The sequence below is a fragment of the Numida meleagris genome, chromosome 7 (assembly GCF_002078875.1).
Source record: "Numida meleagris isolate 19003 breed g44 Domestic line chromosome 7, NumMel1.0, whole genome shotgun sequence".
In the NCBI taxonomy this organism is placed as follows: Eukaryota; Metazoa; Chordata; class Aves; order Galliformes; family Numididae; genus Numida; species Numida meleagris.
The window spans coordinates 2,320,054-2,346,511 of record NC_034415.1 but is presented as its reverse complement, the minus strand read 5'-3'; the positions used below and the strand labels follow the sequence as shown (position 1 = coordinate 2,346,511).

At 40.0% G+C, this 26,458-nt stretch overlaps 1 protein-coding gene across 3 annotated transcripts in view; it reads left to right on the top strand.

The window, feature by feature from the left end:
* NEK7 (NIMA related kinase 7) overlaps positions 1-26,458 on the top strand; it is a 64,173-nt gene that overhangs the window by 7,733 nt on the left and 29,982 nt on the right. For all 3 annotated transcript variants that reach the window (XM_021405152.1, XM_021405150.1, XM_021405151.1), the window contains exons 2-5: positions 4,420-4,504; positions 8,396-8,536; positions 17,755-17,817; positions 18,366-18,476. In XM_021405152.1, coding sequence (XP_021260827.1) covers positions 4,448-4,504; positions 8,396-8,536; positions 17,755-17,817; positions 18,366-18,476 — 372 coding nt within the window. In that variant the 5' untranslated portion in view covers positions 4,420-4,447. The remainder of the gene's footprint in view (positions 1-4,419; positions 4,505-8,395; positions 8,537-17,754; positions 17,818-18,365; positions 18,477-26,458) is intronic.

Genomic DNA, 26,458 nt, shown 5'->3' with positions numbered 1-26,458 from the left:
TTTGGTTTTAACCAGGGTGACTAGATTAGGCAACTACAGTTTGCCATTTAAAATGCTTGCTAGATGCGAAGGAATCCAACTTCGTGACCTTAAGGTGATAAATGGATGGTTGCTTATGGAGGGCTGAGGTCCTCTAGAAAAACAAGCAAATAAAACCAAACGAAAAGTAAAACTAAAGAAACGTAAAAACTAAAAAAGCCCTAAATAGCTGCCTTAGTTGACAGCACAATCCAGAACTAAGCAAAGGACATTCCATCCTCTTCGAAAATGAACTAAAGTAACCATGTACCTCTCCAGCATTTTCTGAGCAGTGTAAATTTGTGTTGCGGTGTTAGCAGTTGTGTGGAGTTGTTAAATCTATGTTCTGCAGAAAGAAGGCTAGCGTTTTCAACACTCGATAATCCTTTGATTTAAGTCTATTTATATTTTTAAAGTGTAGCCGTTGTCTATTCTGTAACATCGATTACTGAATGTCTCCAGCTAAGGTCCGAAACTGAAAAATCATGGTCCGTAGCACGTAGTACAGAAGCCGCAAATTGTTGAGTCTGTTGGTGATGTTTTCTACAGGAATGCACTGTATTTTTGTGTTGTAGAACTGCTATCTGTTAAAAGAAAAACGTTAGTCTGAATTCTGGGAAATATGTTTCATTTCTTTAATGGACTTTGAGCTGTGAAGATAGCGTTTGAAAAATTGCGTTTCATGCAATTAGGCAGTGCGTTACACTTGCTCTCCTGAGATAACTTTTCCCTGCTTATAAAGACTTAGTTGTGGAGAAGAAAAAAGTTGCAGGGATTTCATGTTTTTCTCAATACCTTTTTCTTTTCTAAAAATGTTATTTAAACAAAATCCTCCAGGGTAATGTAGCAAAGAACTCTGGTTCCTGCTGAGGAGCAGGCTGTCTGCTTTGGTTTCCATAGGAGTCGTTGGTAGTCTCCTCTGCTAGTTAGAGGCCAGCGCGCACCAACTGGAAGACTAGCAGTGCTGTACAGCAGAAAGCACGTACTGCTCAAGTGGAAGGTGAGGCTGTATGTCTGCCTTCCTCCTACTCCAGCTATTACTTGCCTGCAGTTTTGTTTAATTTCTCAGGAACTCTAGAGTATTTTTAAAACCAAAATTCTGTCGTAGTCTCCCTCTTTGTCTCCCCTACGCTGTTTTCCTGCGATTACATCATTTTAATGTGAATCAGCTTTCCCGATCGCAGGTATGTCACTCTACTGCACCGCACAGCATTCACCTCTTTGCTGCGCTGCATGGCGTTCACCAGTGCTCTATCACCCCCATCCCCGCTTCCTCCCTCCCCTCCCAGCTCCTGCACTTATAAGTGTCTCAGGTGGAAATTTCACAATTTCTAGACTTCTGTTTAAAAAAAAAAAAACAGTAGTGTTGATGATGTGATTTGAGCTTTCTGCTTGGGGCATAGGAATGAGAATTGCATTTTGGGCTACTTTGTATTTTTTGCATAATCTAATGTACTAATGAAGACTCAGTTTTCTTGTTATGTGGACTCAATGTGTGGAGAAAACAGTGTTGGTTAAGGAAGTTGCTATGCAATTGCAATTTCAAATGGGGAAAAAAATGGTTTTCCTGTCTGTATACCCAGGTTTTAAAACATCTGGAAAGACAAGGATGTGAAGCGTTGGTAGCGAGCCAAAAATCATCTCAGACTTGCGAAGTGTTAGCAACACTAACTGAAAGATAAGATTAAGTGTATATGCTTGTGTTCTGGTAGCCAGTCATCGCTTGTATGCGCTTGCTCTGAATCCATGTTACTTGAATTTTCAGAATGACGAAAATCGCTTTTTGAGAGGAACAAAGACTCTTCAATTGGCTACGTCTTCATAAGTCGTGTGGTGAAGGCAAGGAGGCCTTTCCTCCTACATGATTAGTGTAAGCGCGTTTGAAAATATTAGTCGGATTTGGCATTTTGGGTGCTGGTGGGGAGGTTGCCTTGCCTCTCACTTGATCTGTTGGCGGTTTGCCATGAGCCGCTGTGTAGGGAGGTTCTGGATTTGCAGGAGGAGGTACTCCTAGGAGTTGTTTCAAGAGGAGAACATTGTTACATTTAAATACTTGTATTTGTTTGCTTTTTAGTTTTGAGTGAGTGATAACGGCAGCATTTTTAGTGACGTTTCACTGGTAAATTAGAACATGAAAAACATCTTTGGAAGAATAGTAATTATTATTTGAATTTAAATTGAAGATAAGTAGTACTCTGCTATATTTTGACCTCTGGAGTTTCCTGTCGAGCTGAGAGGCATGCCTCTCTGTGAAAACAGTCTTCAAGCAGCAAAATCTAATTCTTGCCTATGCTGACAAACAGTACAAGGATGGATTTTGCATCCTTGGCATTTTTTTGCACCCTTGCCATTTTGTATAATGACAATGCCAAATTACTCTAAAATACAAATCTCTCATGCAGTCTTCAAAGACAAAATCTAGTAAAAGAAATAATAGCACTTCCATGTATGGACTTAAACCGTTGATCTCTACCTTTCCTGTGCAGAAGCAGCAAAAAACACCAGAAGTTAATGCGTCTTCCTTGCTTACTGTGGTAGAACATATTTGTTACCTCTTCAGCTTTCTTTATTTCATTCTAAAAGCAAGCCACGAGGTGCAGCCTTGTGCTAAGTTTGGTTTTCAGCATGGTTGCGTTAGGATTTCTGCCCTTTGGCACGGAGGCTGCAGGGGGGATGTGGCGGAGCCTGGAGGAAGTTGTCAGCGCTGGCGTCCTTCAGCTGGCTGGGAAGTTGCAAGTTGCAGGAGTTGTGCAGCATCTGTCCACCAGCTGTTTTCATTTCTCCCTGCTCTGTCTAATATTTTTAGAAATCTTTGCGATTTTTACCTCATTTGCTTTGCCTCTTGCATCGGTTTGATCACATGTTTTCTGCTGACCTGCCTGAAATTGCTTTTTTGGATCTCTTTTATCTTTGGATTAATTACAGCTAATAGAGAAAACCCAAGTCCCACACTGTATTCTCTGTGCAGAAATACTAAGGATAGGAAGAGTAGGCTGCTGAGGGCCCCAGTCCCTCTGGAGGATATATGTGCTGTGGCGTTGGGAGTGGTTAGTGGTACTGAGATGGACGGGATGCCTGCTTTGTTGGGAGTGAGGGCAAATAGTGGTTGGCTGCGTGTGTCCCGTCCTGCCCACTGCGCAGCTCCCTGGTGCAGCATGGCGAGAAACTTTGCAAAGCTGCAAAGTTTATTTTATCCATTAGTTATGTTAACACAGTGATGCTGTAAGAATGATGTTACTGTGAACACAGGCGGTTTGTTAGAATTTCTTAAATGTTTTGCAGTGAGCTCTAAAAAACTTTGTCTGAGGTTCACTGCTTTCTCTTGGGAGCTATTTCAACCGTTATAATAGTGTCGAAAGGAATTACTGGGAAGATTTATTTTGTGTCTGTGTTTTAACAGAGATAGTAGCTTGCATGCTTTCATGCCGAACTTCAATTAAATTGTAGATGAAAAACTTCTGCGTGATCATTGTAGAGAAAGGTTTGTGGAACATGAATAGCTCTGTGTGCAGGAGGGTGCACCTGCAGTGTTTGAAGTATACAGATTTATCTGAACAAAATTATCTTAGGAAATTTCCTGGTGGTAAAGATTTAAGAGTTACCAGAAGAGTATTTATTTCAAACTGTCTTGAGAACTTCTAGGATTGGAAACAGGAAGTAAATCAGTCAAACACTGAAAAGCTGGAATAGTTTTGCAGTCAGACATAACTCTTGTTCATCTGGAGGCCTTGCCAAGTTTGACCAAGTGGCAGATAGAGGTGCTTTGTGTTTTTGTATGTGTTGAAACAGTTGTGGGGTTCCTCTTATATAAAGCTTGATTACGTTGTTTGGATTCAAGGCTGCTGGTGAGGTTTCTCTTGTCTCTGCTCAGTTGAACACAGCATGGTGCTCTTTGTGGGCACCAGTAAAGCAGGGTGCTGCACCTGCTCCCCAGTCCCTGCTTGCCTACCCCCTAAAATCTGCAGATAAATGAATAGAGCACAAACAGTATGCGTGCAGTTGTAACTCTTCTGCTGATCTGGTGTCTCCCACTCTTCCTAGAGGTCTGAACCGCAGGCCCCAGGTGTTTGTAGTTTGATAGGGGCCTGATGCCTCCTAAGAGTGGTGAGTTGTTGCAGCTTCCATGAGGCAGAGCCATTTGTGTGGCTCTGGTCTTCTGAGTGTTTGAAGCCTGTCCGGTAAGTTCACATATGTCCGTGGAGATTTGTTTAATTTTATAGAACAGCTGGAAATAGGAGAATTTCTTTCTCCAAACAGCAGAACAGGAAAAGTTAGATGTTAGTAAACTCAAGAATGCTAATGAGAATATTAGTTCTTCAATTTCACTGCTGGTGTTTGTTGTTTGTAAATTACAGCATAATTGGATTACAGCATAATGATTGTTTATGTTTCTCTTTTCAGGCCTTAAAGGACACTTTTGCCTGATAGAATGGATGAGCAGTCACAAGGCATGCAGGGGCCCACAGCTCCGCCATTTCAGCCACAGGTATCTTTTTTTTTTTTCCGAACAGTTAATCAGGAATAGAGACTAGTATTTCTTAAATAGAGAAATTAGAAAACATTATTTCGTACAGAGAGGGAAAGAAGCTTTGAAGAGGTATACTGTAATGCGTAATATGATCTTGAAATATATTTGATAGAAGGGACAAAAAAAAAACACCACATTTTCTGTCTTCTGCATTACCACCTGGGAAGAACTGGAGTACAGTGGGAGAAAGAGGAAAAGATAAAGGCAGTAGTTTTCCTGAGAGATGGTGAAGTGTTAAACGCTCCATGTTTCAAAATTATAACAGAATTACCTTGCTTACTTCAGGCTTATCTTCAACTTGCTCTTCTTAAACCTCCCAGTGATGTGAATTAGAGCCTTTCCCTGTTGAAACCAGGCAGGAGAAATTCTCAGCAGATGTAGTTGTATTAGAAAGAAGTTGTGTAGGAAATTTAGTCTTGGAATATTTGTTGGTAGAAAGGAGGATAAAGCTGATCTGTTGACAGATTATACTGGGATATTGCTGTTTGACAGTTTTAGGAGGTAACATTTGTACGAGAATGCAAGAACCTGTGGTGGTGTACCCTGTAGTATTTACTGCAGCAACCATTCAGGAAGTAAAAGCTGTACTGTTCATTCCAAAGCTGAAGCCTGTGTTCTGTAGTTCTTGTTACCAGCATAGCTAATGAAGTACACAAATTACCCTATGCCTACAGATATTCCTGTGAAAATACATTTGTAACTTCAAATCAAAAAAGAATGAGAGAATATTGAAAATTCGCATTACGGATATCATAAAGGGTCCCTATTATTACTATTGGTTTTTTTCCTGACAAAATAGAAAATAGAACACAGGTGGTCATGGTTTCTGTATTTCTGGGAAACTTTCCGATGTTTTACGCTTCCTGATTGTAACAGATATCATGTTTGAACACCAGCATCAGCTTTTTGAGGACTGGCTGAATGTGGAAATATTACTCTTGACTACAAATTCAGTTTAGGAATTCATGATAGTAGAATATCCTTCCAGTTTTACTGTTAAAAGGAGTGTAGTTCATCTACGTGAAGTAGTTTCCTTCTTACTTGATCACTAGAATATTTGAATTGCTGTAACGTAATTATTTTTTAGCATTTAAGCTAAATCTGCAAATACTAGTAAGTCTTTTAGAATTTGTGTATTTATTGTTTGATCCAGATCAGCCTTTGACTTGTTATTAGTGCACTGCCACACACAGTAATGGAACAATTCTGAGGAGCTTGTAGTAGTCATAGAATCACCAAGGTTGGAAAAGACCTCCAAGATCACCCAGTCCAGTTGTCCACCTACTACCAATATTGCCCACTAAACCATGACCCTTAGTATAACATCGAAGTGTTTCTTGAATACCTCCAGGTACAGTGACTGGACAGTGACTCCACCACCTCACCGTGCAGCCCGTTCCAGTGCCCCATCACTCTTTCATAGAATCATAGAATTAGCTAGGTTGGAAAAGACCTACAAGGTCATCCAGTCCAACCATCCACCTACGACCAATAACCCCACTAAACCATGTCTCTCAACACAATGTCTAAATGCTTCTTGAACACCTCCAGGTATGGTGACTCCACCACCTCCCTGGGCAGCTCATTCCAGCGCCTGACTCACTTTGGGAGAAGTTTTTCATAATATACCGCCTGAACCTCCCCTGGCATATCTTAAGCCCATCCCCTCTAGTCCTGTTGCTGTTAGCTTGGAGAAGAGGCCATCCCCTGCCTCGCCACAGCCTCCCTTCAGGGAATTCTAGAGAACAATTAGGTCTCCCCGAGCTTCCTCTTTCCTGAAGGAGGTTGAGAACCTCCTGCAGAGGCTTGCACAGCAGAGGAACCGGTGTGGGTTGTTCTCTGGGAACACTGTATGATAGGAGAGTTTGGTGAATAAAGACTTGACTGGTTTCTTCAGTGGTCTTAGATTTTTGGCATATGCTATCCTATTGTCTGCCTCCCTTGATCACTGCTGGAGTTTGATGATACCTTATGGGATGTTAGATGCTTTTGAATCTTTGAGATGATAATTGCATGCAAATCGAAAGTTTTGAAAAAAAACAAAAACACTGTATAGCACATCTCTTTGAGAGCTCCTTTCTAGCATAGTGTTGAAGTTAAGTGAATGCCTTATGTTACAGTGGCCTTTACGCAAGTATGCTTTGCCTTGCTGGCAGCGGTCTGCTAAATTGTGTACTGGCACTTATCTGAGGCTGAAACCAGTCTGAGTGCTATGTTATCTGCTGAAGATTGTCTTCTACTACTTGTCCTACAGATGAGCTCTTCAGGCCTTGAGTAATTAGCGTATTGCTTTGTTTTTCTTAATTCTTCATAGCTGAAAATTTTAAACTGATATTCTCCCTGCCTGCTACTTCTTCCTTGCGTAAGATTACAATAAAATATGTAGCTGAGAAATGAAACGTACAGAGGGGTACTCAGAACAGAAAAAAAATATATATATATTCTTGCAGTTTTAGTACACTGGCTTGAAGTTTGAAAATGAACTGGAGATGAGGAAGCAACTCATTGATTATTTGAATACTGTATGATAGATTATCTCTTGCATGGGAGTTGTGATATTCTGAGCACCCACTGATTTACTCAGTGAATAAAATGTAATGTGATCATTAGTGAAGTGTATATAATCTGTTCTGTTATGGTCTTGGACCGAAAGAAGTCTTCCCCCTGCACAGGCTCATTTCTCTACAAATTGCGCTGGGTCTGGGCGAGACCCAGTGGTGGTTGGAGATGTGCAGCTATGTTGCTTCTCATGTCAGCTCTCCACATCTAAATTGTGTGACAGGACAAGGGAGCAGATGAGACAAGCTGTCACTCAGCCACGCTGCCCTTTGAAGAAAGGCCATGGGGGGGAAAAGGTGCCGCAAATGGGCTGTGAAGTTTACATACACTGCCCACTGTTAAACAGATTACCTCTAATGAAGTGTCTAATGCTCAGGCCATATCAGCCTAATCCTTGGTGGCAGTTCATCCCTCAACTGCCAAAAAACACGGCCCTCTGGCCCTCTCTCGCCACTCTGGCCGCCAAGCACAGGGAGGTGCCCGGTCTTAATAAAGCAAGACAGTGTGTGATCTGACATGCAAATGTAGGTCATTGCATATGTAAATGTGTGATTACAAACCTGCATGCCAAAACACATTAGTGAGACTTTGCTCTCAGCATGCGGTTGTCACACTGCCTTAGTGGTTCACGCTAATATTTGTCATGTTACTGTGCAGACAGAGGCTGCAACTCCCAGTTCAAATGGGAGGTACACAATACTTTTCAAACATAGCCTATTTTAACTGGCTTACAGAACTGTGTAGAGAATTTTAAATCTTAGCGATGTGCAATTTGAGACGTTTTCCCTAAAAGCAGTATAAATATCTCATTAAGCTAGGTCTTTTGTTGTAGAATGCATTCTTGCATTAATGCTACATCACTTTTGTCAAAATGAGAGTCTTAATATTTTGATTCCTCGAGCAACAGAAGTATATAAAAAAAACATATTGTGTAGTTACGTAAGTATCTACATAAGTATCCTCTTATGCAAACTGATACTTTATTGCTTCTATTACCTCTTTAAATACATTACAACACTTCGTAATTTTTAATTCTCATCAAAGAAAATAGTATAATGGATGCTTTCATTAGAACATATTATTACTTTGGAACAGTTTAGGTTTTAATTATAATTGGATAAAGCAAATTTAATTATTTAAACTGTATGTTTTCAAACAACTCTTTACACCCTTATATGATTAGTCTTACTGAATTACAACTCTGTGTGCTTTTTAGGATTGGGATCTGTGTGTAGCTAGTTTCTGGTTCTGCTAGTGATGGAAACTTGTTTGTAACGTGTTTGGTTCTAGAAAGCCTTGCGACCTGACATGGGCTATAATACGCTTGCCAATTTCCGAATAGAGAAGAAGATTGGCCGTGGCCAGTTCAGTGAAGTTTACAGAGCAACCTGCCTGTTGGATGGGGTACCGGTAGCACTGAAGAAGGTTCAGGTAAGGATTTGCTTTAGCACATGTGAAGTAGAAGCTTAGCAGTAATTTATAGATATTCAAAAGGGTACAGTTAAATTTGAAAGACATACATTGTTTGGATGTGACTTTAATGAATTTCTAAATGCTTAACATCTAGACAGTAAGAAATTAACAGCTTTCAAAATTTATGACATGACTTTGTATAGAACCATTCAAACTAATGTTCTGAAATTGTAATTCAGTGTTGTTGGGAGCTGATAATGTTTGAAAGTCATTTTCAGGTAGCAAATATGCTCCAAAAGTGCATAAATAAAATGAGGTGTATGTGTAGTCAACCTTGTCATAATAGAAGCGAATTCTTGTTTCAGAAGACTTGAGTATTACCTAGAACGAAAATGAACCAAAACTGCTTCAAGTCATAGCTCAGTGCTTTCTTCAGGATACAGCTGAGTTCATACTACTCTTTTCATGAATAATAAATGTATGTTCAGGACCCTAGATAATAATTAAATGCAACTGCAAATTGGAATTAAGTGAATTACATGGGTCAAAATTTGTGTGTTCTTGAGGGCCCCAAATGTTTCCATGATTAAATGCTGAAATGGTAGTGAAACAGCAGTTCTGTTGGAAAAGATGAAAGGGCAGCAGACTGATGAAGTCATTGATGCCAGGAAACGTGATGTCCCTGTAAGTTTTAGCATAAGGCATTGGTAGGACTGATTGATTGTTCATTGCAGTTCGTATTTTTTTTAATTAATTTAACCCAAACTGATGATTTAAGTGAAAAAGTCTTGCTTTTTTAATTGTCATGCAAGCAAAAGACTGTCCTGAGTCTCTGTTCAGAGTTATTTCTAATCTTGTTTGTTTTGCTTGGAGTTGCTTATTGGTTTTTGTTCTAAGACTCTTACCTTTTAAAAATACTTGACTGGATTTTCTTTGAAAATTCATTGACAATTTGTGTAATTTTGAAATTGAAACTTAAAATGTCACTTCAGTTCCCATCTCTTGAGAGATACCTAGCTTATTACTTGAGGGAGGCTTGCGATCAATCCTGAAGGGTGTTTAGTTATGCTAGTTTATTGCGAAACAATGTGTCAGGTTTCATAGACCATTTTCTAGTGTTTCTGGATTGTAATTATTTTCATTTTGCTGTGCTAATGCATGTGCTGTAAGCTTCTCTGCCGTGTCTTGACTTGCTGTTCCATTTCCATCATTTCCTCTGCTCTGCAGAACTAGGAGGCAGGGCGAGAATGGGCAGTCATTTAGAGGGTAAAAAAAAAAAGGCTTGGTTCCCCCTTCTGGGAAGACTGCCAGATATATACCACTTCAAAAGCTGAAATATATTCTAAGAACTTTGATCAACAGTCTTAAAACATTAGGCTAATTCTTCGTTCATTTTCAGTGCATGAGAAACCAAAAAGGTCAAATGTGACTCGAAATGCATGTCAATTAAGGTGGATATGAATGCCTTGGTGCTTGAAGACAGTCATAAAATCCAGCCTTTCACTGTTAACTATGAAATTTTTATAACAATGTTTGTGTTAAGAATACAGAGGCATTATAATGTGTACTATTAATGATATTTCAAGTCAGTTTGTGAAGCTGAATTTCCATGTCAGGAAAAAAAAGATTTTTCGTCTATGAAGAAGACATCATGCTGTCCATACACAGCTGATGATTGAGCAATGAGGTTGCTCTGAAAGTAATGCCTCCTATCAATTTCCATGGAAACGACGAGAGCACAACTATACTGCTTGATAGAGCTACAAAACACTCTTTTCAGTACAGTCATCACCACGACCCATGCATGTTCACCGGTGATGACCAACAGCCTGCACCAGCAGAGGTGACCCTCTGTCTGTACTCCGGAGGCACACCATCCACCACCTGACTTTGCTGCTTCCACTGTTGGGTCTCCATAAATGGTCAGCGAGCATCAATAAATGTCAGTGGGTGCAGTTTTTTCCATGTGGAGGAATTCTGTGACGCACCTCTGTTTCATATGCACTTCCATGTCAGATGCCATTGTGAGAGTGTCCCTCTGGTGCCATCTGTCACACAGCAACAACATGGAATAGAATATTGTTGCGAAGGTTCAGCCTCTACCGCCATCCAACCAACATCTTCCTATCATGGCTTGGGCCAGCACAATAAAATAGAAGGCATTACTTAGAGAGCAGCCTTTGTAGCTTCTCTGCTATAGAAATCATGTAATAAATATCTAAAAATAGAATTGGTGGTTAGTAGGAAATAAGAATAAAGTGTTGTGGCTCGTTCGAAGGGCTTCATCGTAGTATTATAAGTATCCAGTGTAAGCGGTAGTTTTTTTCTTGTGAATGTTCCTGACTAGTGTGCCTCAGGAGGGATGATGATGTGTTATCTGTAAAACGGCTTTCCTTACGAAGGCTGGGTCCGTGTAGAAGACTGTTATATGAATGGAAGGTGTGATTTGGGTAACCTATGGGGGAAGAAAAATAAATATTAACTATCATGGAATATTACTGGGAATTCAAATGTGTCATGGTATGTCAGTTGTGTCACTGACCATTTGGCATGGCTGTTTCAGCTTGAATAGTTGGTCTCCTGTCCAAATGGAACAGCTTTAGATACCAACTTCTTACTCTCCTTCTGTGGCCTTCCTTAAGATTTTCCTAGAAATGCTGTTTTATATAATCACTGTCTATTTGCTATGAAATTTGTTTCAATAGATGTTCTCTTCTAGTGAGAAGTGATTACTTTTTAGAAGAGATCCTGGGTCTACTCTACAGTGGTGCTTCTTGCTTTTAATTTCAGTCATGTTTTTTAATTAAAACACCACCTTTTTTTTGTTTGTTTGGTGTTTCATTAATGGAAGCTTAGCATAGACAAAGTGGGAGAAGTGCTTCTTTTTATCATGAGAGGCATACTGTATTCTCCGTATTTTAGACCTGTGCTTGATTTTCCACTTTTCGCCATTGAGACAGTATCTCTTAAATCCTGTACTTTGTGTTTAGGAAAACAAAGAAACAAATCAAATGGAGATCGGTGCTGCCTTCTTCTTTTCCCATTCTTTTTCCTTAAGTATCTTGCATCTTACGTACTGCATGTGTGCCTTTCTGATTTTGCAAGTCTTAGACCTCCACCCCTGCTTCATTTTCCTGGCAAGGTTGAGCCTGTAGTTAATCCCTTTCTGTGGTTCCCCCTGTTCCTCTTAGCCCACAAGGTCTGCTGTAACTTATTCTTCTTTTCCTTTCTTAGAGTTACTGGATCTCAGGCCGTTATTTGTTCCAAAAAGATTGCCAGTTTTGATTTTTATTTATTTATTTTTAATGAAGCTTTCCAACGAGAATGTTTATTTTCTGCTATAAAAATTTTATTTGGCTGAAATATGCACAATATTGATAAATGTTATATTAATGTGTGCAAAATGCATGTTTGTGGAACTCAGTGTGCGCAGATGCAAGTGGCGGTAAGATGCTGTGGGAGGAAGGACAAGCAGATGGTGACAAAACCCACTCTTACTGAATTTGTCGTTGCTTCGGAGTCCAGATGATACGGAGGAATAGTAATCTTGGTTTGGTTTCCAGTTGAATATGTAGCAGTGTGAAAACTATTTAACTTGCAATTGCTTTCTAGTAATTTAAACAGAAAACACAAAATGTTGAGTGCTTTCCTCTAGTTGATCCCTTTTGTGTTTCATCTCTTGGTGTGTGTTTAGCCTCCTCATAATTAGAGAAATGGTGTATGTAGTAATTTGGTTCTGTCTTTTTCAATGGAACCCTATTTTTGAGATGCTGTTGAAGTATTACCGAAGTAAAACCAGAATTAAAAGACTTAACTTTATTGCTTCACTTTCTTTAATGTTTAAGTAACACTTTGAGCCAAGGAAATATCGGAAAAGATCAACCACAGGTAAGTTTTGAACAAAGCACTCTAAATTTGAAGAGCTTATAGATAAGTTCCTTAAGTGTGATGTTCAAAACGGACTGAACAGGCCATGCCTGGTGAAGAAGCAGTACGTGTCTACTGCTGTAAATAATCCTGGCAAGAGAACCATCAGTTCTCTTAGGTGCTACGTGCCATTCTGGGCAGTAAGAACTCCAGCAGTCCCTTAGAAGAGGGAAGGAAGCAACTGCTGGATTCTGGAAGAAATCTTGACAAATCACCCTTAAAGGACAAAACCTTCTCAGCTGTCAGTGGTCTACAGATGACGTTCTACAGTTATACTTGTTTTATCTCTGATCTCTTTGTCTTGATTCTCGCGAGGAGCCTACAAAATATGCTCCAGAGCCAAGACTGGAAATTAAATTCTAGAATGCTACAGAATGCCAAAGATGGGAGTCAGTGAGGAGATGGGTTTTATGGCACATAACAAACCCGGTCTTTGTCCCACAGAGTACATTCACGATCAGTTAGATTAGTTAGTCACCTCTTCCACTTTCATTTTCCCCGCTGTTTGACATACCACCTTTTCCTTCAAAGGTGTTAGGCTGGACCAACTTTTTGAACAGTTCTCAGTGGTACTGGGCTTAGTAAAATGTTCCAGCTATTTCAGACCTAAAGGAAAGATCTGTGTGTCTGAAAACCTTTGCTTGTCTACAACCCCCCCCGCCTTTGCTATCAGACTAAGTCTCTGTCCTTAGAATAGCATGTCAGTTGTCTTTTGATAACTGGTGAATCATTACAGTACAGGCAAGTCTGTGAATGGACAGTTGGTTTTGTTATATGGGGATGTGAACTGTGAATCTGGCATGAACTTAAATACAAGCTGCTTAAAATAGTGTATTTTAAGAATGTAAATATCTGGTCAGTGACTGTAAGGCTATATTTGCTTGATGTGGTATTTTTAAAATAAACTTTAGCTACTCAAAATATCTTGTGAAATGGCATATTTCAACAGAATTGCGGATTTGTCACATCTCTGCCTCACATTGTTCCACCTTTTCTTCCCTTTCATTCAAAAATCGGAGACCTCTATGGTAGAGATCTAAACAATGCATCCTTTTATCCAGCACTTAACATTCATTATTCATTGTGCATTGTCAGTGGATTGGTACTTGAGGCCTGAATTAGAGATAATTAATCATAGGAAAGCGCTTGTAATTTCACACTTTATGAAGCACTATTGTCTTGGCACAGCGGTGGCAAAATACTGTAATACTCATTGTTGCTGTTCAGTATTCTCTCCTAATTTTTATGTGCATTCAAGTCTTCATTTTGCTTATTTGTCTGTAGGTTTATGTTGCAGTAGAAATGTTTGTGTTCTGCTTTAGAAATATTTTTGTTAAGGTATTTTTGTTTTACACCAAATTTTAAACAAATAGGTTAAACTGTCATTTAAATAGTGAGATTAAAAAGACCTTAGTACTGAAGAGGAATTCTTGCAAAAGTGGTGGAGGAGCAAGCATTCCTCTTTAGAGCAGTGGGGATGAAGTAGGCTCCCACCTTAGAATATTTTGAAAGCGGTACTATTTGAAATTAACACTGACACATTCATTTTACTTGAAGTTAAATTGGTAGTTGATGATTGGGCAAATGCAGTCTACGCTTAGAAGCTACGGCTTGATGTTTTCCATCTGGTGGCTGTTTTTAGCCTTCTGCTGCGCACGGAGTTTTGAGGAGCAGTAGGTGCGTGTGTGAGCCTGCATGCAAGAAGTTTACTCAGGAAGCTGATTTCATGTATTGCAGCCTTTTTGTTTAGTTTACACATCTGCGTAGGGAACAGTTTGTGTTCTGTGCCTTAAAATAGATTACAAGTGGTTTTGTAAGTACTGGTATCTCCTGACAGCGCCTACAGCTGATGCTTCCAGAATGCTGAAAGAACAGTTTTGGTAAGGGCTTTAAAAGCTCCTCTTAGATCTCTCCAGCTCTGTTGAGCTGCTTTCAGGAGTTTCCTGGTAATTGCTAGATAGGGTACAGCCCTGTCAGAATGAGATATTTGATGACATTTTGTGAAAACTGGCGCACCGTAAAAATGTTAAATGTAATTTTTGCATACTAATAGGTTTTCCTCGGCAAACATAGTTACTTTGTAGAAATGTTAATCTTATCATAGTCCTTAAAAATTAGAGTAAAATAATACAAATTTTAGGTATGATTGCATTACACTTTGTACAATTTGTGCAGGCTAGTGAGAACACGCCCACAGCCTGAATTACCCTAATCCTGGGTGTTGTAAGTGGAGTCAAGAGTTAGAATTTATTGTTAGCCTGATGAATGTCCTAACAATCTCATCGGTGTGCAGCAAGTTTTATTACTGGTCAGTTAGACTGCGTGTGTGAGCATTGCTGTAATTACTGCTGCTTCCCAGCAGTCGCTGTGCAAACCTTCTTCTCACGGGCTTCCACCGCAAATGCCCAGAGCTCCTTGCTGGGAGGAAGAGGATGGCTGGCAGCTCCTTTCTCCTCAGCACGTCTCCGCTTCGCGTTGTGCTGGGTGCTTCCAGGCTGCCTGCTGCTAATGCTTTCTGGTGGTCCAAAAGTTTAATCGCTTTGGTTTTGTTCGATCTGTATTGCACAAATAGGTCACCTTGCTGGAACAATGTAGGTACAGGTAAGACCAGTCACTCGCCTGCTGGGTGTGTGCTACTGTAACTAAAAGAGAGCTAAAAAAATAAGAGCTGAGGGAAGTGCTACTCCTGCATGGTAATCTGTCTCCTGCAATTCCTGTAGAACAGGTGCTCTGATTGCTACCAGGTGCCACGCATTAATTTCGACCTACACTTGAAAGGGTGTTCTTAAGCTTTTAAACTCTTTCACTGGGGCTTCTGTTTTTTGGTGTGAGATGTTCTTCATTGCTGAATCGCCTGATGTTGAAATGAAGAAGGCTTTTGCTGTGCTCACGTAAGGCTCCTTGTGAGCTGACCTGGCTTAGTGCAGCGGGGGCCTCTTGCTCTGAGCAGCCTGGTGGAAGGGAAGGGCAGTGTGTTCAGAAGGTCTCTGCCAGCTGGTGGGTATGGTGGGGCAGGGGGTCTTCAGAGGCCGTGGGTTTGGTGGGCTTTTGTTGGCTTGATTTTTGTTCTTAATCTCCTCATTGGAGACAGTTAACATCTTTGAAACTGGAATACTTGGCTTCTGGGAGGTGACTTTTGTTGTCCTTTGAGGTTATGTCTGGGCTTGTAATGTTGAATAGCAGCATGCAGAGGTTTGGCTTAGGGCTAATTATCTTGTGTTCATGAACTGGAAATTGAAGTGTATATTTCCAGTGTAGACTCAGTAGAGAATAAAAATGCTTAGTCACTTAGAGATACTCTGCACCCTGAGAAGAGTTAATGAAACTTGCTCATGGTAAAAGGAGCAGAAATGCCAGATAACGAATTAAGTGACGAATTGAGATTGAATTGGGAGAGTCGTTAGCGGTGCAGACTGCCTTTTTTATCTTTTTATTCATGCAGTGACGATCTTTGGGTTTTAAATCTTGAAATTGTGCTTTGAATAATTTCTCTAAGCATTATGAGTAGATCTCGTTTGTGTACGGTTTTCAGTCTCAAATTCTGTTTGCAGCTTTGATTTGATTCCCCGGTGTGCTTGAGTTCGCCATGCCTGCATTTGGATCTCTGCATCACTCATAAGAAATGTTCTTAACTCATTATCTAGAACTTAGCAGAAGCGTGAATCTTGAAGGCGTGTACCTGTACTGATCCTCTTCTATATTCCCTGCTACTCAGGGTACACTTTCATTGATTGTTTTTGGGAGAGGTGTACATTTTTCCATTTGCTAGTCTCTTAGTTTGCTGGGAAAGCCATTTATGAGCTCATGCCTTCCTGGTGACTCTCTGTTAATGTGCTGCCCCTAGTATTTAGAAGCTTCCCGAGTGTTTCCTGGGAAAATTATTACAGTCCTTCATGACTGTAGCAAATAGTAGGACTGTTAGAGTATTTCAAGATGATTAAAAGAGCAATGTTTTTTCATTCAGAGTTTAGATCTATAGCCGATGCAGGCTGTTTTATCTCCTAGGCTAAATGTGATCCCAACCTTAATAAGTAAACTCTCTGCTGTCTTTTCCATCAGTGTTGTTTATCTTTTAATACTTGCACCTATAACTTAATGTGCAGTAATCTTTTCTGTTACATCTGAAATTGCTTTATTTCTTAGTGTTAGCGTTGCTTTCTTGCGACTTACCCTGCTGTTTCTGTTATGGCCTCCAGACCCTCCTCCTTGAATAATTACGTGTAGCTCAGTATGTTTATTGCCTATCGTCATGGCGTTAATATACAAGTAGATGTGAAATGTTTTATTCCCTTTCTTTCTAGGTAGTTCTGTTTTCCTATCTTTCCTTCTCTCTTGTTTCTTCTTTCCCATCTCCAGGTTTGACATTTCAGTTCCTAGCATAGTGCCTTTGTGTGCACATTTGGTACTCAAAGGACGGTTACTCCCTGTCTTTGTATCTGGGGTTAGTGGTAAGAGATTACATGGAAGTTTTCAGGTGTAAAAAGGGAAGGAATGTAGGTCAAATGTAAGTGTGTATTATGAACACAAGGACTCTTAAATGGCTGGAAAAAAAATACTGTGAACAAAAATTTAAATTAGTGGAGGGTAATGTGGTTAACTGTGCAAGAGGCAAAGATGAGATACATTGCAAAGTAATTTGGAGCAGATGGGAGGTGGAAAAAAAATGAAGAGCAGAGATGGTGAACTGTAAAAGGCTGTAAGAGTCAAGGTGACAGATGAGGGTTTAGAAAAAAGCGCTGCAGTAAACAAATTACAGAACTCAAATCACTTCTTCCCTTGCTGAAGGGCAAGAAATGGGAGAGGAGGAATCAGAGGTGACAGTGAAGTTTTGATCCTGAGGGAATAGAAGCGTATGCCATCTTTAAAATGGAAACGGAGGGCTGTAGTGAGAGACTGGGAGAGAAGGGCAAGCTTAGCCCTAGAAAGAATCAGTTTCTGATAACAGTGTGGCAGGTATGGGAGAGGAAGCTGACATCCGGATTGGAACTGACTTGAAGGATAGGTGCTGAATTATTTCCATGTATTTGAACAGATAAGCAGAAGTGCCAGGCAGAGAACTTGTACTTTCAATGTACCTGTTTCCTACAAAGGGCCTAAAAGAATTGGTGGAGCAGCAAACCAGTACTTGGAGGGTGCAATGTTTACAATTGCACAAAGAGCATTACGTGTCTCTCTTATTACAGTGTTAAGTTTTGCCATGTATGTAGTGTGTAACTTCAGTTGCTGAATAGATGCTATGAGGTAAGAAAAATGGTCACTCAATGTCCTATTTTATCAGTTAATAAATGTGTCTTATCTCTTGTGCACAGATATTTGATTTAATGGATGCCAAAGCCCGTGCTGATTGCATCAAAGAAATAGATCTTCTTAAGGTAAAAGATTTGTTGAAAAAAAAAAAAATTTGCAGCTATCATTGAAGTACCTCATTTTTTTTTTATTTTCCACAGATACATTTGAAAGTGTCCACTGCTACTTGTGTAGAGCTTTTATAAGCCTCACTTCAGGAATCTTTAATTGCTTTAAAAGTTAACATCAAGAAGTGAATCCTAGAAAACGGTGTAACTTTTCAAGTAGAAGCTACTAAAAATACCGTATTCTAGATAAGTGTCTTGTGTACAGTGCAGTACTGATTTTTAAAAATTGATTTTACTGTTTCAGCTAAGTTTAGCATGCTATTCCATAGATGCAATTATAAGTCTTTTTTTCTTTCAGTGCAACTTCTACCTAAAATGGCCACAATGCTCTTGCAGTCTTTCATGTTCTTGCAAAATGTTCATCTGTAAATGCTTCTTTTAAGCACAAATGTTTTGTATCTTACTGTAGTAAATTTCAAGGTGTTTTGTTTGCCTAAATAAGAATGTTACATTCATAAAAGATAAGACATGACACTAAGATGTGCATTATAAATCTGCTTTCTTAGCAACTGAATCATGCAAATGTAATTAAATACTATGCATCATTCATTGAAGACAACGAACTGAACATAGTGTTGGAATTAGCTGATGCTGGAGATCTCTCAAGAATGATAAAGGTAGGAATTAACTTGTTTTTCATTACTAAAATATATTAATACTCAACATCTTTATTCGTTCTGCCTGATTATTGCTGGGTTGAATGTGTAGAGAAAAGTGGGATTTTTTTTTTTTAATGTATGCCCAATATTGATTTGCTTGGAAGTATTGTTTTTTAACACTATTGCTCACAATGTAAGCGTAGATGGGGGACTTAACTAGACTTGGCGTGTATTAGAACTAGGGAGAGGAAAAACCTAACGAAAAGCACTGTCACCACCAGCCTGGCTTTCCTGATTTTTGGCACAGTTGCATTTTTCTTTACTTTATAATAGCCCTGAAAGCAGAAAGGGCTGGTGTCAAAAGGAGGAAGTGGTTGCTTCTTTATTTTGAACTCTGACTGCCAGTCACTTTAGCAAACAAAATAATGATTTGAATGGAAATGACTGCATCATGTTCTAGGTCTTTTTAAATACTTCTTTATCTTGAGACTAACACATGTTTAGAAAATGTATTTCATGATTTGCTTGAAGTCATGTATAGTGCTTTTTGATATGTGGTTGTGGGTTATGGGTTAAGTGCTTTCTTTTGTACTACTTAAACGCCAGCTCTTCACCTGATTGGGAATGTTTATAGAAGAGCTGTTTTTTGAACTTCACATGCTGAAGCTTACATTAACTTTTAACCACCTTTTTTATCTGTTTGTCATTTGACAATCATCTCCTCTGTTTCCCTACCTGTTTTCCAGTGGGTCTCAGTTTTATTATGTCCTTTGGTGTACTTTCTTGTCTGTGCACCAACATTATTGTTGTCAACATGGCATAACTCTGGGAATGAAAAACACCAGTCAGTTAACTTTCTCTCAGCAACAGCTGGGTACAGGACAGTGTTCCGTTATTTCATTGAGGACCTACATAAATGGAGAATTGTAATTTCTTCATTAATGACTTTGTTACTGATTTTTTTTTCCTTTGAACTCCTGAAGAATGTTGCCTTCTAGATTGATAACTGTACAGCAAGACAGTCAAAAATTGGTTCTAAACAGACTGACATTGTTTTGTTAATATTTATATCCAAATCCGATATTTTTCTTCATCTCATGAATTATTAATTTGTGGGCTTACATTTCATAAAACATAAAGGAAGGTTTGTCTTGTCTTCTGAATGTTCAGTTTTGACACAACAGTTATTAATATGAGTATTCCGTGAGAGATTGCCTTATGGCATGTCTGGTCTCATGACCCATTGAAGCTTTTTCTCCCCCTTCACTTTTTTTTGTTTAAATCCAAGGTGTGAATAATGGCTCCTTCAGTGCAGTTGGCCTCATTACACCTTGTCTAAGTCGGTGGGTATTTCTTACAGACTCGATCTTGGAGGCAGTTTGTGATTGTCCTCTTAACACAGGGATCATGTTTAATGTAGCAAACTTAGATTGCTGTTTGATGTTAATGACAACCTATCAGGCTATTATTAAATATGTATGAGGTGTCACAATGTGCTCAGTCTTCATATTGCTTGTGGAGAAAATGATTTGGTAGACTGTTTGGATGATATCAGTGGAAGTGTAGGGGCATCAGTTACAACGTCTTCTGAACAAAGCATTTTAAAAATTGCCTGAAAAATAAATAATAGGTAGTGGTGTGGAAAACTTCCTAGCATGATGTCTGCCTGTCACGTTACTAAGGTAAGTAAGTACATTGTGTTATTAAGCAAGCGAGCCATGCTTCGGTTTCCTGTATTGCTAGACTGTTGCTCTAAGTCTGCTGGAGGATGTAAAGGCACCCCCAGAGGAGCGTTTGGGTATTTGGCTGCTGGGTGATTTGTAGAAACAAGGATGGAACGTGTTTTTGAAATTAAAAATGACCATGGCTTGAATGACGCTGAAACTAGTGTTAACGTCAAGGAAAACTACTTAACTGGTTTACTTGGGTATTTGTTATGACATTATTGGCACATCAGAGAACACTTGCAAAGCTGTGGTGCCTCACAGTGCACCTTAATGAATTCTTTAGTTCTTCCTTTAATGAACCACGTCCTCCCAGTCCAGCTTTTGTACTGTCCCTCTTGTTACCTGTGAATAATACTCTCTTTGTCCCCATTGAGTAGACAACTGAGGAAAATCACTTGATGCATTCATACTGGGGACCAATAATGGATTCTAATAGAATTCATAGAATTTGATGTATGGAGGGGGGAAAAAGAAGCTGTGTATTGGCATTTACGAATCTCGTAATGAAATCAGGAGCATCTCATGCGCATTCTCTTTTCTCCCTGCACCTCCTCCCCCACCCACTCCAATTTAGTCCTGGATTCATGAAGAATCTCACTTTATCCTCCCCGCTCTTGTTTTCTCTGTCACTCAGATACATTTCTGTACAGCCTCACTTCTCAAAAGCAGAATGTCCAAAAGTGAGAATTTTTTCATCTTATTCTTTATAGCCACATTCTTGAAAGTATCATGTTAGTAATGCGGAAAGAAAACCAAACCTCATCAGTCTGGGAAACAGTTGTTTGACTTCGCACTACAACGTGTACGGCTCTAAACTGAGTAAGCCTTGTGTAGGGATGGTGAAAGGAGGAAGAAGTCCCGATCTTCTGTGTCTGTAAAACTACTGCTGGATGGCATTGCGTTGAAGACTTTACAAGTAAATAATTATTAACTGCTGTCCCTGCTTCCACTTCCTCGCGATCTACTGACTGTCAGAGCCTGTGATCTCTACTGGGGAATGTGGTGATGTTAAGATAATACTGCTCCTAGGATTAAGGGTAGACAGAGTCCTGGTATTGCTGTGTAACGCTGCCTTCTGTTACGATATAAAGTGTGTTGTAAAGCAGGTTTGGGGCTTGATCTCCTATCCTGTTAGTGACTGTTCTCTTCCAGCACAGAGTGAAGATTGTTTTGTGGTTGCAAAACTACGGACTTAGTGATTTCAAATTTATTTTTCTTAAAGCGACAACTGATACATATTGGATAAGGAAAATACCATAAACAAGTAGGAACCTGATGGCATTATCCAAGAAAATGCATCAGAATGGTTCAGTAAACAATATAAATAATAATACGAAAATAACCAAAACTAGTGAGTAAAATCTGTGCTGAAGATGCTAAAATGATAGTACTGGAACTACATTGAAGAATAATTAGGATATTTTATTTAAGATTAAAGCAAAAAACTTCTAGGTCTGTTTCCCTTCTGTAGATATTTTTAGCTTTTTTTTCTGGCAAATAATCTTAGCGCACCAGAAAAAAATGCAAACTTTAAACTGAATATGTCATGCTGATCTTCTGGAAGTTAATCTTGTTTTGGGAACAAGCATGAAAGCTTTCATCTAAAAGCTGAAAACATATTAGCAGCTTTCTCAAGAGACAGTAAGAGACGAATTCTACAAAATGTCACCTATGCACTTCACCCATTATTCAGGGAATCTTTTTTTTTTTCACTGTTATAATTAGAAAAAACAAGCACAGCTATCTAAATAAAATAAGCAAGTATTTTCAAACTTAATGAAATATTTTAAAGCAGTATGAGCTTCATACTGGTTTCTCAGGTTTCTGTAGTTGGAAACAGTGTACTCTGTCCTTGACCAAAGGTGTGTGTGCATTTATATATTTAATAGGACAATCAAAACAGTGCTACTCATAGGTAGCACATCTAAATTGCTGGTTGTGGAGTAGTTGTAGCTTGTCCTCTGTTTAGACTTCTTATTGTCTTACTGTCATTTTGACGTTTCACCTGTGCTGGTTATTTGGGACTTTGCTACATGAAATTGCGTCAGGCAAGTGGGATGCGCACCCTCTCCTCATGCCAAAATATGTTAGGAGTGAACTTCTTGGGAGCATATTTGCAGCGCTAAGGGTGTACCTCTGGCTTTTTGGTGCACTTCAGAACAGAGCTGGTCTGCTACTTTGCTTCTACTGCATTATGGGACAGCTTTTGTTTCTTGAGAGTGTGAGGAGTGGAATTTCTGCTTCAGTGATGGACAGCTCTTTCAGCCCAGAGTGCTGTTCTTGCTAATGGGAAGCTGCTGCAAATCTACTGCAGACTCCTCATGACTGCTACCCCAGTACTGTATGGTGTGTTGTACCAGGGTAGATAATGGTGAATGTTGATAGCACACGCTAGAGATAAGTTGACTTTTCTTAATTGCAAGAGTGACAAATCTCTTTTGCTGTGCTAATTGGAGGATTTGGGGGAGTAGTATGAAGTTAGGGTAGTAGTTGGGTAAGGAAGAGATGCAGTATCAGAATGGAGCAGGTCAGGCGTTAACTCTTCCCAGGGCATGACCTAGTGTCTCAGGAAACTATTGACTATGCACTGACTAGATGGGTTGGCTATCTGTTGGTTTTACAAAGTATTGATTTAGAGTTGAAGCAGCTGTAGGACATTGTTGGCCTCCATGTTTGGCAGGCTGATGAGACAACCGTGCTGTTTCCAGTATAGTTTGGGTGGCAGTGCTGCAGCTGCTGCGATCTGCTGCACACTCAGCTGTGCTGTAGCAGGGCAGGAGCTGCACTCGCTGTTAGGGCTGGTGGAGATTCAGCTGTGCAAGAACACATCTTTGGTTTGTCAGAACAAAACAAGTTCATACTAAAATGTTCCGTGCCAGCTGACCACTTCGGTGTGTTTCCAGAAAGCATGATTTAGTACGTGGCTAAGGAAAAATCCATGATTCTGCCAAGATGTGATTTTTGTTTGTTTGTTTTAAAATCTAGTCACCGTTTTGTCTGAAATGCTGTAGCCCCCTGTGTATTGGAGCAGATGTAAAACTTGCGAAGTGGATTTCTTTTTTTTTTTTTTACCACGATGGTTGTGAAAACTCACCTGAATTGAATGCTTCTAACAGAAGACTTCGTATGTGCTTCAGAAAAATGTCTGGGTCACAGCAGCCAAGGCAGTGACGTTCCTCCATGGATTGCTGCACAAACCTCTTGCATCTCCTAGTGCTGACAGCATTGCATACCACATGAGTGACTGAATGCTTCAACCTATAGCACGGGTGACTGAAGTGAAATTGCTTTGCCAGAAATAGCTTTTTTCCAGATGTTTTGGATGGGCTTAAACTTTCCAGTTTCTCAGAGGGTACTTATTCTTTCTCATAACATAGAGAAGAGTAATCTGAGCTTAATGCAGAAAAGACAAAAGATCAGGTGGAGAGGAGAGTTGGTTCGGACAAGCAACCAAGTTCTCCTGAAGTGGGGAGAGCAAGTAGGACTGGGACTGGGGGAAGATAAGTGAACCGGGAGCAGCTGGTGAGCAGTCCTTGGGAAAAGGCAGACTAGGAAGTTAAGGCACAAGGCATTAAAGACTGGTGAGTATGTCAGTGAGAGTAAGAGTGATGCACTGGGAGAAATGGGAGTCCAGTGTTGAACCCAGTGAGCTGAGTGAAGGAGCAGTGTGTTGCCAGAGAGTAGGACAGGCAGGGCAGGGGCCTCGGGGAGGCTAACGAGCTGTCAGCAGGCAGAGAGCCTGGCTATGATAACTTGGCCACGTGGCCTGGCTGGGGACAGGCTGCAATTGCATACAGCAGAGAAAATGGGATGAACAGACAGAAATCAGGAGACAGGTCTGAGAGGGATGCAGAGAAGAGGCGGGTTGTGCAGGGGTTACAGGTAGTCCAAATGTAAGGGGGGCACGAGGAACCTGTTCTGCCGGGCACTGCCACCTGGGGGGTGGACTGGGCTTTGAGGTGAGGAGCCTGGCTGTTCTGCTGCTGTTGGCAAATGCAGACAACCGCTGGTGGTGCCCAGATGTTCCCTGTTTGAGTGATGATACTTGCTCTGCAAGTTGCTTGGTCAGCTCCAGCACTAGCTGTGGCTGTAAAAGTACCAACTCTGGTAAGCTGCTGTGTGATGGAGAGCCTGCATTTGTTGTTACTTTTATGTTTTGTTTTTGTTTTTTCTAAGTCTAGGGAATTGCATATAACCTAAGGAAGCAATGTAGAATCTGCAAAATCAAGCAATCAAAGCTAGAAAATAATATTACTGAGTATCTTATGCTCCAGCAATTTACAGGTTTAGCTTTTCCTTGATGAACCACCATTCAGTGTTAAGGATGCAGCTACTGTGGGAGAGAACTGTGGTTGTGCAGTGTGTGCTGTAATTTGTGCTGCCTTCTGTGCTGTAGTGATAGTTTCCAAGGCAGGGAATTCAAGGAAGACTGAGGTTTTTGTGGTTAATGCAGCTGAATGCTTTCCAAAGACAGTTCTTTCTCATGCTGCTGTTCATAAGGGATACTGTATAAACTACCTGAGCTGCTTTTTTGATGGGAACTGTAATTGCTTGTTCTTGTACTTCTGATAATCGAGGTAGAACTGGGGTTTGATTTGTAGAAGTACTGAGTGTTCACAGCTCTATCTGATCTGAGCAGAAACTGTGCTTTGATGATGAACTGTTTCATAAAGCAAAGTATGTCGAAAAGGAGGTGCTTAAGATTGGTGCTAAAAGTAATTAACACGTTTGATCTTAATTCTTTGCTCCCTATTCTAATCTGTAAAATAGGGATATTACCATCTCATAATCTTTGAAGGCCATTTGTGAAGATAAACTTCACAAAGTTTATTAATTTGATACGCCGAGGATGTATAGCAGGAAGCTTTCCTTCCCAACTTGTACTTAACAACAGGTTTTGAATAGTGCACTAAATGAAGCCTAGAGACATATTGAACCTGCTCGTTAACTGAGTGTCATGAATGAATGAGAAAATGGTCTTTTGAAATAATAATTAAAAACCAAACAACACAAAAACTGACAACTGCACATGTTCTTGAGGAGGAGAAAGTATGCTGGCTTTAATTCCAAGGGCTTTGTGTACACGTGTTTACTTCCAAATGCTTGACGTCATGATTTGGACAGAGCATTTCTATAAGTTGGGGTTTTTTTGCATGTTTGTGTATTTCCTTTTCATCGTACTGATTTATTAAGATGGGCAAGCAGGAGTTTTAAAAAGTGACTCTGGGCTTGTATTTTTGTTTAGCACCTGTTTTTGTTTTATATTAGAGAACAGATTAGCATTCTCCTGAAATTATGTCATTGATAAAAGCCTCAAATATCTCCGTATTATTTTCTCAATGTTCTTTAACATTGTGTCACTTTTGTTCTTTGTTTTTTTGGTTCTTTTGTCCATTCTTTTTTATAAGTATTTTTAAAAAGTAGGGGCAAAAGAAAAGGCAGAGCCCTGATGAGGTAGGAAGGCTGTTACTTTTGGTAAGCTCCCACTCCCCATATGCGTGTGTTGTGGGGCAGTCTGGCAGGTGCTGAGGCGGCAGGAAGAGGAGCAGCAGCGTGCTACCTGCAAGCAGCCTGCATGTGAGCACTGCGCAGGGAGAGCTGTTGTCGGTGTCTGCCACTGGGACAGTGACTGGGCAGATTTTCTGCTAAACTGATTACTCTATCAGCACTGTTCTCTCTTCGCGATGGTCCCCTTCACAGACGCCACGCGTCTGAAGCTGTTGTGTATGCTGGTGGTCTTCTCAAGGAGCGTGATGGTGTCAGTCATCCATAAAAAGTGAACTTGGTATCAAACGTCATGTAACTATTCAAGTAGGTCCAAGTGCTAGGGGTATTTTGTCTCTGCCTTTGCCCACTGCTATCAGAATTGCCTGGCTGCCTGACTGTTCTTGTGAGAGAAGGGAGAATTGGAAGGTGATAGCTAATAGGTTTTAGTGCTCTTCTTGTTTGATGTCCTGCAAACAATATTTAGAGGCTTATTCATTTTTTTAGGTTTTCAGCGAGTTTATTTGCAAAATTTGCAGTGTCAGTGTTTGTGCTGCGTAATTAACTTGCTGAGCATGCGAAGATTTCAGACTTGTCTGCCTTATTTGTAGTAAAATGAAAAAAAGAAAAACGCTAAAATGGAAACCTTTGTATTTACTGTGTCATGCCATTGCTTTTTATTAGGAAGTAGAGTTAATGATTCAAACACAAATTTCACTTCTTCATGCAGTACCAGTTTTCCCAAGGGTATTTATTGAAGAGAAATGCATGTAAACAAATACTGCTGGA